This window comes from Aethalodelphis obliquidens, unplaced genomic scaffold (assembly GCF_003676395.1).
Source record: "Aethalodelphis obliquidens isolate GAN/ISIS:26980383/991018 unplaced genomic scaffold, ASM367639v1 scaffold35, whole genome shotgun sequence".
NCBI lineage: Eukaryota > Metazoa > Chordata > Mammalia > Artiodactyla > Delphinidae > Aethalodelphis > Aethalodelphis obliquidens.
The window spans coordinates 9,769,341-9,786,816 of record NW_020837979.1 but is presented as its reverse complement, the minus strand read 5'-3'; the positions used below and the strand labels follow the sequence as shown (position 1 = coordinate 9,786,816).

General features: G+C 47.6%; 1 protein-coding gene and 1 pseudogene across 1 annotated transcript in view; both read right to left on the bottom strand.

Moving 5' to 3' along the window:
* Positions 1–1,637: 1,637 nt before the first annotated feature.
* The window catches only part of LOC113632095 (two pore calcium channel protein 2-like), a 39,270-nt gene continuing 23,431 nt past the window's right edge, over positions 1,638–17,476 (bottom strand). Inside the window, exons 10-19 of the mRNA XM_027129013.1 lie at positions 15,106–15,250; positions 13,084–13,269; positions 11,512–11,576; positions 10,628–10,715; positions 9,348–9,417; positions 6,990–7,209; positions 6,798–6,888; positions 4,509–4,622; positions 4,157–4,281; positions 1,638–3,203 (exon numbers count right to left, since the gene is read on the bottom strand). Coding sequence (XP_026984814.1) covers positions 3,058–3,203; positions 4,157–4,281; positions 4,509–4,622; positions 6,798–6,888; positions 6,990–7,209; positions 9,348–9,417; positions 10,628–10,715; positions 11,512–11,576; positions 13,084–13,269; positions 15,106–15,250 — 1,250 coding nt within the window. The 3' untranslated portion in view covers positions 1,638–3,057. The remainder of the gene's footprint in view (positions 3,204–4,156; positions 4,282–4,508; positions 4,623–6,797; positions 6,889–6,989; positions 7,210–9,347; positions 9,418–10,627; positions 10,716–11,511; positions 11,577–13,083; positions 13,270–15,105; positions 15,251–17,476) is intronic.
* LOC113632209 (uncharacterized) lies at positions 5,021–5,121 on the bottom strand (annotated as a pseudogene).

Here is a 17,476-nt window from a genome sequence, read left to right as displayed (position 1 = left end):
CTCAGAGACTCCTGTTACCAGTGCCTTCTCACCCTGGATTATATCTGTATCTAAGGCAATGGTTCTAAAACGTATTTTTTCATAAGACGCACCTGAGACACCAAAAGTGTGGTCCGGGCCTATCAGAAATAATGCTCCGAGATGCGTGGGCATCAGCACGATATGCAAACACACCTGCAAAGCTGCTTCCCTGCCACTGGTCCCAGGAGTCAGTGTCCCTGGTCCTCCTTTTACCTCATCCCTCCACTGAGTCCATCTGTCCCGTTGGTTCCATTCCGAATGGTTCAGATGAACCCATTTCTGGATTGGTCAGGCTGCAGGCAGGCTAAGCTCCGGTAACAGAACCCACACAGGGCAGCTTAGAGAAGACACAGTGATTTTGATCTCACGTTACAGTCTGGGATGGGCGATCCTTTACTGGCCCCGACCCTGCCGTCCTCAACAGAAGGCTTCCAGGATGTTTTGATTGCTGTCATATCCCAGCAGAGGTGGACATCGTTCCCACGGGCAAGACCTGCGAGGTGTGGACCCCAGTTGGGCTCACAGCCCACAGGGCAGACACAATCATGTTGCCCCATCCCCCTGCCAGGGAGACTGAGGAATGAAGTGTCCAGCTGGGAGCCCATGGGCCAAAATGTCAGGGTGACTAGTCCCCTAAAAGGCAGAAGAAAGACCTGGAGAAAAGTGGCAATGCTGCCACAACTCCTGCCCCTTGTCCCCTCCCTTGGACTGTGTGCAGCGGCTGAGGTGCTGGCGCCCCCTGGTGGCCACGGGGGCTGCTGCAGGACACTGGTAACCGGACCCCAAGAGTCTGACCCCGAGACTTTCCTACTGAAGGGCTCACACTTGAGAAAAAATTACACAACAACGTTTCCTCCACTATCGTTTAACACTGAACACGTGGAACAACATACAGGTCCATGAATATGTGAATTCTTCCATATCAAGAAACATCAATGGTATGGAACACTTGACAGCAGTGTGTGTGTGTGTGTGTGTGTGTGTGTGTGTGTGTCTATATCTGTCTCTATATCTATATCTCAACATGAAACAATTACTAGTAAGTGAAAGAAGCAAGTTCTTGAGCTATATATGATAAATGTCATGACATCCCACTTATGATAAAAAAAAATGATTATATATTAATATGCATGATATCCATTTAGTTCCAGAAGGAAAAACAACAAACTCAGCAGTTCCCACCGGAAAGGGGGTGTCAGGTTGTGAGTGGAAGAATGAGAGGGGAAGGGGTGAGGAGAAGGAAGAATAAAGAGCAACTTTTGACTTTTTACTATATTTCTGTATTGAATGTTTTACAGTGACCGCATGGTTTCTAATTTAAAAAATGCCCATCATATTTTCAAATTAAAAACATTAAGTTGTCACTCAGCATATTTAACCTAATCCTTTATATAAGGATAAATGTTAAATACACAAAGAAATAAGAGAGGTCTGGAGGGATGGCAGGACTCCACAAATCCCATCAGACGGGTCAGCAAGGCTCCCACCTCCTGGGAATCGTGGTGGTAATGGAATCCCAAACCCTGACGCCAAACACCAGCCTTCCAGGTTTCAAACCAGGAAGCGCCATCTGGAACAGCCCGGTCAGCATCCCCCGCCCCCCTCCTCCTCCCCAGTCCACACGATCTTGGGAGGGAGGTGCCACCTGCCCCGAGTTTGCAGGTGAGGAAGTAGAGCCCGGAGGTGGCATGGTCAGTGGGGAGTCAGGCATGAAACCAGCCCGGCCCCAGAGTCCCAGCCCTGAAGCTTTCGCTTTGCTCCGACACCAGGGGTCGCCCTCAGACCAAGGAAAGGGGCCTCCCAGGCCAGGTTTGGTTGCCACGCTGACATGTGACACATGACATGACACGTGACGGCCTCACAGCACTCAGAGCCCTCAGGTCAGGAAGCCTTGATTCCCACCCCCGATTCCCCTGCTCAGGGTAGGGCCTGCGACGAGGTGCAGAAGACGGAGGAGTCCTACCTACCCTGACAACTCTGGAAAGGACTCACTTGCTCACAATGCAGTTGTGATCAGGAGTAGCCAAATTCACAGAGACAGAAAGTAGAATGGTGGCCGCCAGGAGCTGGAAGGAAGGGGGGTTAGGGAGTTACTGTTGAATGGTACAGACCTTCATGTGGGGTGATGAAAAGCCCTGGAGGTCTGTTGAGTGTACCTAAAATGTGACTGTACATAAAACTACTGAACTGTACACTTAGAAATAGTTACAGTAGTAAATTTTATGTTGTATATTTTACCACAATGAAATGTTTTAAATAAAATAGAATAAAATGAAATAAATCCCTTTAATTTCCCAGGAGTAGGTCGCTGTTCTGAGATTTTCATCTGGAGAAAGCGACCTCAGGGAGCAACTTACTCAACATCTTGCTATACTTGTAATTTAATTAAAGAAACTTTGAGGGACTTCCCAGGTGGTCCAGTGGTTAAGACTCCACACTTCCAAGGCAGGGGGTGTGGGTTCGATCCCTGCTCGGGGAGCTAAGATCCCACATGACTCACGGCCAAAAAACCAAAACAGAAAACAGAAGAAACTTTGAGAGCCTCCCCCAAAAAAAAAGCAATTGTGACAGAATTTGATCTTCACATTCATATTTGTCTTCATTTCGAATAAACACTGCATCAAAAGCTACTGTACTAGAGCATGTTCCTTTAGCATATTAAGATATTTTAAATTCATTTATGTAACACTGTAGCATTCATTTAATAAAGTAGCAAAATATCATATAAAAATAAATGAAAGCTTTTATATACCCACTGAGAGGATTTACACACGTACAAACACTTGTATGGTAAGTGCTCTCCACAGTCTCCTTGTAGATCTTCCTTTCCTCACCTCTATGGTCAGCCCTAAGCATGACCTCAGGAGAGCACACAGAGCTGACCACTCAGGGCAGGGGAGGCCGATTCACAGTCTTATCAGAACACAGAAGAGAACCTGGGCTGGGAAAGTAACCTCTAGGTAGCATCTGCAAACAGTGAGGACAGCTTATCTTGGTTTCCAGTTGTGGATGCCTGTGGCCCTTACAGGCCCAGGGTCAGGCACTGTTTTCAAAACTGGGATTCTTGGGATGTATGTCACTGGGTGAGAAGTTCAGAATCTCCTCCAAGGAAGGGCCTTCATCCTCTGGAGCTATTTCAGACTCAAACATCTGCTGCAGCAAAGCATCCACGGTCTTGTACTCTGGGAGGAAGGAGAGGGGCACATGGGACCTGCCCGTGTGGGTCGGAGGGCAGCAGAGCTCGGCTTTCCTGAAGGAGGGTCTCTGAGCCCACCCCACTGAGCTCCCCAGACCCCGCAGGCTCTGGAGACCAAGGAGAAGGTCCTCCTTGAAGGATGGGGGAGGATGGCCGCCTCTGGGGTGGCATGCCCACATACATACACACACACACACACACACACACACACACGCCATCTCTGCTGTGCTGTGTCTAAGTGTACCATACAGTGTCCCCATCAAAGGCCCAGTTGAGATTCAGACAGGTTTGGGTTTACTCAGTCAATCGTTAATTCACTGAGAATTAATAAAGTACTTAAACAGTTATTAAGGCCCACATGTCCTGGGCACATGGTGAGGCCCTTGGGAACACAATGGAGAAGAAAAAAGACATGGCCCTGCACATGTAGAGCTTCGAGTCTGCAGGGAAGACAGATGGTGACCAGACAGTCACTCAGTGATCAATGTACAGCTGACAGGTGCTGAAAGGCAGGGAAGGAGAGCTGGGGGGTGGGGGTGGGGTGCACAGGAGCACCTGACTTCTCGGGGAGCCCGGAGGGCTTCCCTGAGGAAGTGCTGCCTGAGCAGAGATCTGCAGGAGGAAGAGCCTTGATTCTGCAAGGTGAGGTGAGAGTAAGGGGAGAAAGCAGCATGTTCAAAGGCCCTGTGGCAGGATGGAGCAGGGGAGCCGAAGAAGTAAAGGGACAGCAGGGCTAAAGGGCAGAGGCGTGGGGGTTCCTGGGGGAAGGAAGACGGGCTGAGGTATTGAGGGAACCAAGCATGTGGCCCCTAGAGGCCACGGCAGGCGCCCTTGAGACACGGTAAGCCCCTGGAGGTCGGATTTGCATCCTGGAAACATCTCACTGACTGCTGTGAGGAGGATGGATTGGAGGAAGTTTCGAGTTGGGTTAAAACTTACTTTTTGATGCAATTCTAAAGTACAGTCCTTTCAAGGCCTTCCTTTTGTTGTCTCCATCGTCCCCACTGAAGCCACTGTCCTTGGCGTCCACATTGTCAATGAGCTTCCCACCCTGCACTTCTTCCCTTCGGGGAGGAAGAGATGGTGTGAACACAGCCGGGTCCCTCAGCTGAGTTCCCCTCTGTCCTCCCAGCCATGGCCCCATGTCACCCATGTAGCCAGCGAGGGTCCCTGAGAACTGGCACCAGGCTGGCTGCCACGGGGTCTCGGGGGTTAAATGTGATCAGGACCCACCCCGCCATGAACATCCTGCTTCCAAAGTCCATGAGCCGCGTCGGGAAATGCTACTCACTCTTGGACCCCAACTCCAAGCTCTTGAATCTTCTTCTCAATGGCAGTTTCCACTTCACTTTTTTCTAACGAATATGCCACAAAAAACGCTTCCAAGATGAACGCTATGAAAATACTGAGAAAAAGGAAAAGGCAGAGGGTTTTACATCGAGTCAGCCATGGTCTAGGTGATGGGAAATCATGGCAGCAAAGAGTGTTCAAGCCCAGACAAAAAGGCCGCCCATCTTCGCAAAGAAAACACAACACGGGGAAGAAACAACAAAATGTCTCTCAAGCGTCAGGCACAACTTTCTTTCATCCGGAAAATCATTCTTCCTCTACATCGTTTTTAAACAGTGACTATTAAGAAGAAAATAGAGGGGGGGGTGGTTTCTGATTCACAATTTTTAAAGGTTTACTCCATTTATAGTTATTGTAAAATATTGGTTATATTCCCAGTGCTGTACAATATATCCTTGCACCTTATTTTATACCTAACAGTCTGTGCCTCTTAATCCCCTCCCCCTATATTGCGAAAATTTGGAATGCCTCACCAATTTGCATGTCATCCTTGCACGGGGGCCACATTAATCTTCTCTGTACAGTTTTAGTGTATGTGCTACCAAAGTGAGCTCGAAAATACAGTTTATTTTAAGGGGAAGCTTAGGCCACATAATTGGTGGTAGACAATTCTCCATGAATAGCTCGTGTTAATGCACAGTCTAGGTCCTCTGAGCAAAGGCACTGACAGCCGATTTAGGGATATACTGGGCTGGCCCAAAAGTTCGCTCGGGTGGTCTGTGACATGGAAAAACCCCAATGAACTTTTTGGTCCACACGATATGCGTGTCTCCAGAAATGCTCCACAACAGTAAAGCTTACTGTTACTTACTGTCTCCTCCCCAGCGACCACTAGGGTAGCAGAGACTTCATTTTGCCCTCCCCGGAGACTTGCTTACGTTCGAGAGTAAAAATAAGGTCTTTCTCTTTTTCTCTCTCTTTCCAGAGGGGAGGATGGGCAGGTCTCCCCAGCTACACAGACCGGGGTTTCCTCATTTTGGAGTTCCCCTCCTGCAACGCAGCCCATCCCACTGGCCCTCACCTCACGGTGCAGCGGGGATTAGGGCTCAGGGAGCTGCCCCAGGTATTGCTCTGGCGGCAGCTTCTGCGATGAGGAATAAACTGTCTTTGTCTCGGACCCAAGGCATCACACTTTGTCAGTATATATACAAGACGTACACGCACACTGACCTGCAACTTGTGAGTAGGGAATCCCAGTTCCTTCACCACTTCTGACTTAACATGATGCTGACGGAGCCCAGGGCTGTCACCATACTCGCATGCTTTTGGGGGAAGAGCTGAAAAACCCCTACAGCTTTTCACGTTGCCTCGGCCTATCCCAGCATTCTGGAAACCTCTCTAAGAATCACTCAGAAGCATTCCTCTCTCGTTCCCACTACATATTCCATTCAGACGGTGCAGGACAAGCAGCCCTGAGCAGTTCTTCCCCTCCCCTCCCTCGCTGGGACGTTCTTGAGCCAAAATCAACAGAATGGTGGCCAAAGCAGCCCTGATGTGACAAGGAAGGCCCGGGGCTGGGTTGTCACCCCAAGAATTGTGGGCCCTGGGCTCTAAGAGGGATACGACAACCAGAACACATCTCTGGGGGCGGGAAAAACAGGGATAAAGGGACCCAAATTCAGGTCCCACAAGGAACAGGGGAGCTAGAATCAGAGATTGATAAGCAGGAAGGAAAGCCCTCTGGAATGGTGAGATGTCATAGCAGCTTTCAAACGGTGCCTGAGTTCTCCGCGGAAGAGAAGTCAGGACAGAACTGGAACCAATGAAGAAAATTAACTAGTAAGCACATTTCCATTCTACCTGTGCAAGGACAGGTGAGGACCAGAGCTGGACGACAAGGAAATTGACTCGTATAGGTTCTAATGAGTCCCAGGAGTTGTGCAGATTTCAGCAAAGGGTGGACACAATTCACAAGGACGTTCTAAAGGTGATTTATCCCACCGGGGAAGGGTAGGGAGACCGGCCAGGACCCCAGAGCCCTTCTGACCCAAACAATTGGCGAGGCTATGAGATGTATACTATATACTGACGTGCACGGCTGGCTGACACTGAAGAACACAGATGTGAACAAAAGTAAGATGCCTCCCTTCTGGTGCCTTAGCATCTAGCAGGGGAGATGGGACCCACCCACAATGTACTCAAGGGTGGAGCCAGGGAGGAGGGAGGTGCGAGCAGCTGTAGATCTGAGAGGGGGGATCTGGAACGGCCCACCCGGCAGGAGCAAACTCACTTAACAATGAGGATGACAACCACGATGTGGAAGCCGATGAAATACAGCTTTGACGCCTGGTGAGTCACGAGGGCAAAGCCATCTGCGAGGAGTGGGAAGCTAAGGAAACAAGCGTTCAAGGAGCCGAGACCCAATCCTCCCGGAAGGTGCTCTCAGCATCCCCCGCCACACCCGCCTCCTCGGAAAGGATATCGTGCCACTGGTTAACCACGGTGAGCTCTGTCAGCAGGATGAGAGAGGCAGCCAGGTCATTGAAGTTGTTCCTGCAGTACCTGCCTCGGGCAAACGCTGAGTCTTTTAGGGCTGGGTTCCCACACTCCAGGGCATCAGGACTGGTGGAACTGGGGTCAAAGAAGTGGACTTTGCCGTGGAACACTTCCATCCCGATGATGGCAAACACGTAGTAGACCACCTAGGGTGGGCGGCACCGGGCACGAGTGGGCAGGTGGATGAGGGGAGGCAGGAGGACGCAGACCCGGGTCAGCCTGTGACAATGGCCGGCAGAAAGGGCTGCGACCCTCATTCTGGGGATGGCTTTCGCCACGGCCACAAGTTCCAGCAGCATCAGGAACAGGGTGGGAAGGGTCAGCCCACTGGCCACTGGGCTGTTCAGGGACGGGGCACGGCCAGCTGGACCACACCTTGACCTCTGCTGTGGTCTCAGTTTACAAAGACAAAATGATGCTGTGAGCAAGTTAGTGGGTTAAATAAATAATATCAATAGTTAGGCCTCTAGGGAAAAAAATAATAAATTGGATCTTTACCTCATTTGTTTTGTTGTTTTTTGTTTTTTTGGATTTTTTTGGCTGTGCCACACGGCATATAGGATCTTAGTGCCCCGACCAGGGATCAAACCCGTGCCCCCCGCAGTGGAAGCGTGGAGTCTTAACCACTGGACTGCCAGGGAAGTCCCGTTTACCTCGTTTCCTATATCAAAATAAACTCCAAAGGTATCAAAGAGTTAAATGTAAAAACCAAACTGTAAAGGAGCCAGAAAAAAAATCAAGTAGAGAAAAGCCTTATAAGCATGATATAAAACCAGAAACTGTAAACTAAAACATCAACAAGTATGACTACGTAATTAATTTAAACTTTCAGACAGCCGAAAAAATACAACAGAAAGCCTTTATTTAGGAAAAACAAACAAGTGATGGATGAGGAAAAATAACTACTCTGTATACAACGTTCCAAGGGCTTATTTCCCTGATCGGCAAAACGCTCTTTCAAATCATATAAAAAAATACAACTAATAGAAAAATGGACCAAGGATATGAATTAAGCTGCTTATAAAAAAAGATAAGCATAAGTGGCCCAAAGAACATGGAAAACACACTCAGCTTCTGGAATAACTAAAGAAATGCACATCAAAGGGACACAGTACCATTTTCTCACCCATCAGATTGGAGAGTATGGAAATGTTTAATAAACCCAGCTGTGAGGGGTGCAGAGAAACAGATGCCGCACACACTGGCATTTGGAATGCACAGGGAGCACGTCTTTTGGAAGGCAATTCGCCACCACTGATCCAAACTGTGGACACATTTACCTTGTGACCTAGCAGTTCCACTGCTAGGAATGTACCCAACAGAAACACTCACGAAAGCAAAGACACACACAAGATGGGCTTCACCCCATCATCTGTGATGGCAAAGAAGTGAAATCTCTAGTGGTCGGCCAGTGATCAGCCATGTTCTGGAGTCTTCCCTCAGTGGGACACTTTGCATCAGAGCAGAACTCACATGGGTGCATGTGTCCTCCAGGACATGTGACAAAGACATTGGGAAGACATTGGATGGAAAAAAGTGCCATGTTTGGTACAGATGATCCCATTTGACACAACAATAAACTGGATACACATACATCTGGAAATGACATGCCTGTTGTATGGATGGAAATGTTTAGGAAGCGTGACGAGAAACTCTTAATCATGGTTGCCTCTGGGAAAGAGGCACGCGGTGGATGAGAATGCGCGACCTGCAGTCCATCTTTCATTCTTCTGTACTAATTGAATTGTTTTGTTTTGTTTTGTTTTACCACTTTACCAGAATAGAAAATAAGTACCCTGCAGCAGATATTCAAGCTTCCTCATCCATAGCATGGAATCACTCCTGGGTGGGGGGCCCAGTCCCCTCACAGCCTAGCGTGGCTACGTTCTTACCACTGGGCTTCTGGAGGAGCAGGTGGGCTTTCTTCTGAGCAGAACAAAGAAGGATCGGAGGCCAGGGGGGCAGAGCCATGCTCTGGAAGGAGCCTACACCCCTGAGACCACCTGCTGGCTAGGAATACCCCCCTGGACCGTGGGTGAGAAACACACTTTGACGAGATTAACCCACTGAGGTTGGCTTTATTACAGCAGCCAGTGTACCTGGACGGCTATATGCCCCATGTTTCTACACACTTGATATTTCTAAAACTGGCTCCTAGAAACCCCTTGAATCTCATTGACTTCATCTCCCTTTCTTTCCCTCACTTAAAATAAAGCTCACAGAGACCTGCTAAGAATGAACATCTTATCGCTTGCTTCACATAGAATAGGAACAGAACACTCACCAAGACCAGACCGCCGAACGTCAGCATCGTGGGGCCGATGTTAATTAAGGTGGTCACGATCACCCGGAATCTGGGATAAAACAAAGTTTCGGACACAAGGCAAAGGGAAGATGTAAGTAAAACTGACACCACACTAGCATGTTTGGTTTCATGCCCCTCCCGCCAGTCCTGGATCTGTGCTGTAAATGCTGTCAGGAATCCGCCTTTACAATTTTGTCAGCATCAGTCCATCTACTGAACTGAGGGGGGAGTTCACCTGAGTTTCCCCTGAAGCAAAACAAAGCAAGACCGTTTTTAAAAACATAAGAAAGGTAATCACAGAGAGTTTCACTGGTAGGACACAGGTGGGTATTGAGGCTGAAAAACCATCCACCCTCATCTGCTTTCTTCCCCCAACCTTTTTCTTCATCAAAAATTCAGCCTGGGGCTTCCCTGGTGGCGCAGTGGTGGAGAGTCCGCCTGCCGATGCAGGGGACGCGGGTTCGTGCCCTGGTCCGGAAAGATCCCACGTGCCGTGGAGCGGCTGGGCCCGTGAGCCAAGGCCGCTGAGCCTGCGCGTCCGGAGCCTGTGCTCCACAACGGGAGAGACCACAACAGTGAGAGGCCCGCGTACCAAAAAAAAAAAAAAAAAAAAAAAATTCAGCCTGTATTAAAGCGGACCTGGAGACTCAGCTGACCCGGTCTGCTCCCCTACTTATTTTGCGGGGGGGCAGGCCAGTCCTCAGATGGCAGTCCCCACACACTCCTTGAAAGGAACCTGGCCTATCCAAAACAGGGTGGGTTTTTCCGGGTTTAGGGATCAGACTCCTAGGTTTGCATCCTAGTTCTGCCTCTTTCTAGCTGTGCACCACTGGGGGAACTACTTAACCTCTCTGAGCTTCATTGTCATCACGCAGGAACTAAAGATCATTAAAGCCCCTACATCAAGGGTTGTTGGAGGGATTTAACAAGACAATGGTTAGCACACTCCGTTAGCATTAGCTGCCATCGTGACCACTGTCCAGTCACCAGGCTGCAGGCACAGTTGAGGGACCACGTCGCAGGGTTGAAAGTGACGGACAGAATCCCTGCCCTCAGAGAGCTGCACTTCGGGGCTCTTCACCACCTTCTCGGGCTCCCTGCCCCTCCCCACCGCCCCCAGAGAACCCAGGTCCTCTATACAAGTTATATCCCGGGTTCACAGCTGGGCGTGTTTCTAGTTCCCAGGCAGGGTGGTTTCTGTCAAGCCCGAATATGGGGAACTGCCCGGGTGCAGCTGTTTCCCATGGCTTCATCTTTACCTCTGAATGCTGACAATGATCCGTAAGAGCCGGAGTATTCTCAAAATCAAGACAATATCCAGTATCTGCTGACTGTTGTATTTTCTCGCTGGAAAAAGAACACAACCATCTAACATTCCGGTTTCGGAGCGCCTCTGGCTTGTCCCTTTTATGCAGTGAGGTCTGAGACTCTGTGGGTCCTGGGGAACTATGCACTTCACTTCACGAACAGGGTGACGGCTCTGAGCAATGAGGAAGTGAGGACTGCCTTCAACCAGTAACTCCCCCGGCAAATCAGCACCAAGGTGAGCATCCCCTCCAGCCCTAAAACTAAGAAGCATGAGTGTAGGAACAGACTTCAGACCATAATCAAGAACTGACTGTGGATCCCGCTCTACAGAACGCACTTCAGCAAGCCGTCCCTCCCCCCAGCATTCATTTCATAGTCATGTTAAGAAGCTTCTCTATCTCTAATAATCCCCTCTGCCATCTACAGGAAGGAGTGTGCAGGGCAGTGGCGGCACAGGTAGAGGAGCCAGAGGAGGGTAGAAAGGAGAGGGTGGTGGGCAGAGGCTGATGAAGAGCTCCTGCTACAGCTGGACCCTGGGTTGCGGGCCAACATGGGCAGAGGGTCAAGGATGAGCCCTGAGACCAAGGGCAGTTTGGAGAGATGACCAGCTGAGTGTTTGGTGTGGTGATACCTACAAATGAAATCTCTACCATACAACCAGACACAAACAAAGCTACCATCCCTCTCCAGAAAGCGGAATAGTTTTACTAATTCTCCTGTGTCCCCACTGCCTCGTCCCAAACACCCTAATGGTACACCATGGATGTTCTACAAAGTTTACTGATTGAACACACGCTCCCGGGAGGCGGGGAAGCTGAGAGCCGGTGACACTGACCTGACTGAATGGTGGTGTTGGCCACAGTGGCCACCAGGGCTGCGATGATGATCAGCGTATCAAACCTAAGATTTGGTGGAGAAGCAACGTCAGTGAGGAGTCAAGGGAAAGGCCTGTCAAGCTCGGGATACAGTGAATCCTGAGAAAACTCTGAATCCAATCTCTTACGCAAAGCAACGATCCAGCCGTCAAATTGATTTCCATAATTTTTAGGACAGCAGGTACAAAGCAAGAAACACTGTGTTTGATCATTTACTGGCTGCTCCAATGAACCATCGAAGGAAATTTGTAGGAATCAGCGAATTCATATCACTCTGTCTTCCAACATAACTATATACTTGCAAGAATACTTTGACACATTTTCAGAATACATAGTGTAATCTTTCTCGGTATTCATCTTACTAAATGCATTGCAACATTATTTATTTATTTATTTTATTATTTTATTTTTTTATTTATCTGGCCATGCCATGCGGCTTGGGGGATCTTAGTTCCCCTACCAGGGATTGAACCCACACACTTGACAGTGAAAGCACAGAGTCCTAACTGCTGAAGTGTCAGGGAATTCCCTGCAACTGTTAAATTAAAGGGGAAACTCATCATGCCGTGACTTTTCTCACAACGGTGCCACTGCCTTGGATAACACTGGTCAGTTGGCCACACGCACACCTGAGTGAGTTTCTTGGCACTGGGAGCAGTGACCACAGAGATCCAACCCTGCTGAGCTGTGCACTACCCGTGATGGCTGACATTCAGTGGTACTCAAGATGGTTTGCAGCATGTGGGTGATGGTTTAAGACCGGGAGGTACAGAGCCTGGAGCAGAGAAGGTCACAGGAGAAACATCCAGCCCGGGAAAGAGCTTGCTGAGGGTCCTCATCGTCCAGCCACGCAGGCCAAGTTTTCCAATAACAAGAGTAGGGAGCGGGCCGGGCAACCATGGAAGGAATTGTCTCATTGGGTGCGACATTCTAAGATCCTTTCCAGATCCAAGATGCCGTGATCTGTGATTCTAATTTTAGACAGTCATTCAAACTGACATCCTAAATGACAGCTTTAAGAACCAGATGTTCCCCTGCCCTCAAGACTTCATTATAAGAAGCCTCGGGCTTCCCCGGTGGCGCAGTGGTTAAGAATCTGCCTGCCAATGCAGGGGACATGGGTTCGAGCCCTGGTCCAGGAAGATTCCACATGCCACAGAGCAACTGAGCCTGTGTGCCACAACTACTGAGCCTGCGCTCTAGAGCTCACGAACCACAACTACTGAGCCCACGTGCCACAACTACTGAAGGCTGCATGTCTAGAGCCCATGCTCCGCAACAAGGGAAGCCACTGCAATGAGAAGCCCGCGCACCGCAACGAAGAGTAGCCCCCGCTCGCCACAGCTAGAGAAAGCCCACGTGCAGCAACGAAGACCCAACACGGCCAAAAATAAATAAATAAATTTATAAAAAAAAAAGAAGCCTCAAAACTAGGCAGATGGAGCTTGAAACACTCCACAACGTTATTCCCCAAAGTGTGACAGAAAGCCCCTCTCTTCACCCATGGCCTCCTCCCCAAAACACAGACTCACCAGTTCCAGAACTGCTTCCTTCCAAAATAGGCTCTGGGTTCGTACGTGTACAATTTCAGGAGAATTTCAATAATATAGAGAGAAAGGAAAAGCCATTCTGCATAAGAAATTAAGGGGTTTTTCTCATCCAAAGCAATGAATATGGCATTTATTAGAATGATGACATCATAAACCCAGACAAAAATCCTGCCAGGAGGGAAAAAAGAAGATTCTGTTACCATACATTTCAGTTAAAAAAAAAAAAAAAAAAAAAAGCAGGTTCAGAGCCCTGCAGGAACTACTGTGTTTCCTGTCAGTGTGATGAATATGAGATACTCACCACCCCCCATCCCACCAACACACACACACACACACACATACTCACTCAACATGGAAGGAAAGGTTCCACCATGGTTAGGGCTCTGAAATTCACCTGCCTCTCACTGACACTGGTACACTGGTATAGCCTTTCCCACCAAGGAGAAAATGAAGACAGAGTGAGGGGGAAGAACAGAGGCCTAGTTTTCCCAGGTTCGCCTTTTGGGCACAGTACCTGGATCAGACGAAAAGCTGGGTAGAATCAGGGGGCAAGGAGAAGGTTTAGGGCTTAGCCCAGGACCATTATACCTTGACTACTTGACCCTGGAAAATTAACATCCTTAACTCAGAAAGCTTCTGAAAAACTCTTTACTCCTATCGCACACAAGTCTTCCAGGGGACTGACGTGCCCCACTTTCTCACCAAGTCTGGGGTGAAAAGGGGTGAAAAAAATAGGACAGTTGGGCTCTGACTCAACTTTTTAATTACAGAGCAGGCTGCCCCTCACAGGCATCTGTGCTCTGTGCTCCAGAGAATCCTGGGTGAACCCTGGGCGTGGCCATGGGAAGCAGGGGAGCGGGGGCTCCTACCCTATTGTCCTGGGGAAGCTGCAGACTCTAGGTCTCAGCCCCGGATGCCACATGTGGTTACACAAACATCCACTGTGTGAAACACACCAGTAGTTCAATATTGAGATGAATGGAAAGGAGCCTCTACATGAAGGGCCTTCGTAAATATACAATACGGGAGCTAAAAGGGATATTCACCTACATCATAGGCTGGGCTACTTTCAAGGACTTCTATACCATTCACTTTTTTTTTTTTTAATTTTTGCATGTTATTTTATTTATTTTTTTATTCAGCAGGTTCTTATTAGTCATCCATTTTATACACATCAGTGTATACATGTCAAACCCAATCTCCCAAGTGAACCATTCACTTTTATGAAACATTAAATTCAAAGAAGGCAAGAGGGGAGCCTCTGCTGATAGGGGTGTTCCAGGCCACACATAGTAAAAATAAACTCTCCAGCCGGGATAAAGGACTCTTCTGGAGTCCATCTACTTGGGAATAAAAGAATTAATTGGCATTCTTTTTTTTTTTTTTTTTTTTTTTTTTGCAGTACACAGGCCCCTCACTGCCGTGGCCTCGCCCGTTGCAGAGCACAGGCTACAGATGCACAGCCTCAGCGCCCATGGCTCACAGGCCCAGCCGCTCCACGGCATGTGGGATCTTCCCAGACCGAGGCACGAACCCGTGTCCCCTGCATCGGCAGGCGGACTCTCAACCACTGCGCCACCAGGGAAGCCCTAACTGGCATTCTTAACGGTCATTCCAGTAACCCTAACTCATGTCTACTTACCAGATACTTTACAAAATGCCATATTTGACATCAACTTCCTAATGACTCTGATGGGGCAGGAACTTCCTGAAATCAGAGAGTGGTCAGCTTCCCTGGCTCAGAAAGCACAGCCAGTCTGTGGCCCTTGAGCATTAAAAAAAAAAAACAAAAAACACCGAAGAAGGAAGCATAATCTAGAAACCTGTCCTCTGGCTAAGGTTAAACATAGCAGAACCATTTCCATGCCTTCCCAAGAAACCAGAAGCAGTGAGCAGGGGAATGGTTTATAGCTTCAGTGATGAAACACATTCAGTCCAGACAGCATTAACAGATTCCTCTATTTTCAAAGCAATTTGGGAGAAAACCGGCCCCGTCTCACTTGCCTGTGCCGAACCATCTTCTGAACCAAGAGGCTTGGGGACGACTGGTATACCCGAGGCATCCAGGCTTCCAGCGGGTGTCTCTTGATGTTGATGGTGACCACCTGGATGTTGAGGAGGTCAGCCAAGCGTAGAAAGTTCATTTTGTCTGCAATGAAAAAAGGATCCCCAAATACATAGCTGCTGTGACACTAGGGTTCAATGGGTGAAACAAAGCCAGCACAGACTCTTGGATCTGCGTTTCACAGGTGAAGATATGAAGCCTCAAAGGACGAAGGCCCAAGGCCAAGGGGACAGCGAGTGGCACAGCCTCCCGCTTGTCCTCACTCAGACCCTGAGCCAGCCCAAGGCAGCCAACCCAAGCATGTGACTTCGCTAGCTCACAGACACCGCTGCCTCACTCCCTGCCTTCCACCTCACTCAGCCATGATGGCAGTCCAGCCATTATGGCAGTCCAAGCAAACCGATACAAGGAACGATTTCTCCATGAATTGTTAAATGAATTATTTTAAAGTGAACACTATGCCTTCCTTAAATTCTGAATGGAGACTTAAAGGTCCTCCCGGAGTAAGAAATCAAGGAAAAATTCTTTATGCTTTAAATGTGCTATCCCCTAAAAAGAAAATAAATAGATAAACCAAACAAACAAAAAGCCTCACTAGGGTGGAGGAAAAAAGGAATTTCAAGCTTAATGATCACCTTTTTTCTTTTAACAAAGTCTCTGACAGACTCTCGGCTTGCACAAACGTATTAAAATGCTGAAGAAACTAGGTCTTAAAATGATTTTCTCCTTGACACAGGTGTCTTCCAGATAAAAACTTGAACTAACAAATCAGTTTATAAAGTCTGGCCCCCACAAGTATAAAATATGTAAAACAACCAAATATTCATTTAAACAGTATTTCTATATTCTAATTTCTTAAAAAAATCAGATGGGAACCAGGGAATTCTAACTTCATTTAATGTTCTTAGTGTCTCTACCTAATTAAAAAAATTTTTTTAAGATATGCAAATTAACAATAGACCAGCAATTAGTAGTTGTAAAAAGGCCATTGGGGGAAAAAACAAGCTTTCTTTTCTTTTTTTTTTTTTTGGTAAAAAGGACACATTTTAAAGATCTGGTTACACACTTAAAATCTAAGGACTTTTGACCAAAAATTAAAATGTTCTAAAATTACTTTATAAATCAAATTAAAATAATTTAAAATTTGAATTCAAATGTATTTAATGCTCCCAGGAAAGGAAAACTAATAAATTGTTTTGTGATTTAGGGTTTAAAATGTGGCTTCGCATCTTCTTCCTGATTTTATCCAATGTAAATACAAAGTGCAAATATAGAGTTTTAGTTCATGCAAACTTTGTTTTCTAAAGACGCTAAAAAGTTTGGAACTTCAAACATCCCTCCCCCTTATCTTATGGGTCAATCGGTATCATGATCTCAGCTAACATTTAGGTGTCTTTAAACCTTAACATAGGCCGGAACCAAGCGGCATGATTCAAACTGTGTTGTGATTTAAAAACTCGCATCTTTATCAACTGGCTTGTGTAAATCACATGATATTGTAAACCAAAAGTCCCTATAGGGTAACTCGCTTAAACTATATGGATACAGTGTCCAGAGTTTCACGCTTCTCTGACAAATCCTTGGTGTCAACAGGGAATCAACTACCCATGATTTCTTAAACATATTTTCTAAAATTACTAATTGAGTTCGGGGCATTGGCCTAATGCATATTGAGATAAATAGTCAATAACTTGTATTTACCTAAAGACATAAGAAAATTACCAAAGAAGTTTCCAAAGAAATTAAGATGCTATGTCCCCATGTGTTAATATGTTTGTTCTTCATGACACCCAAGTGTCAATAGTTAGACTGACCTTATAAACAAAGAAACACTGTTTATCTGAGTGTGTCCTGGGGACCACGTGTATCTTTTCTGGATGAGCAGGAGATACCCAAGTGTGAAGCCCTCACCAAGCCCAACAAAGACTCCTAAAAGCCCCTGCTCCTGGGTTTGCAGCAGCTCATCTTGTAAGAGCAACCCAGGAATTCACGCTACAGGAGGAATCGCAGAGACAGTTATAAAGCCCTAAAGCTTCATCAACATCTTCAGAGTCTCAATTCTCTAGAAGCAGCAGAGGTATTAAATGATCAAAAGAGAATTCTCAAAAACAGAGGGGCTGAGGTCTAGGAATCCTGGACTGACATGGGCCACCATCCCACACCACTTCTTGGAGTGGGAGATCCAAGGGGGCCCAGGTCCCGACCTCTCCTCCAAGTCCTAGAGCAGCGCTCCTCCCTGGAGAAGTGTGGTCCCTGGGCCACGGCTGGTCCTGTCCTCACGCTCCCCGACTCACCCCCATGAGATCAGCC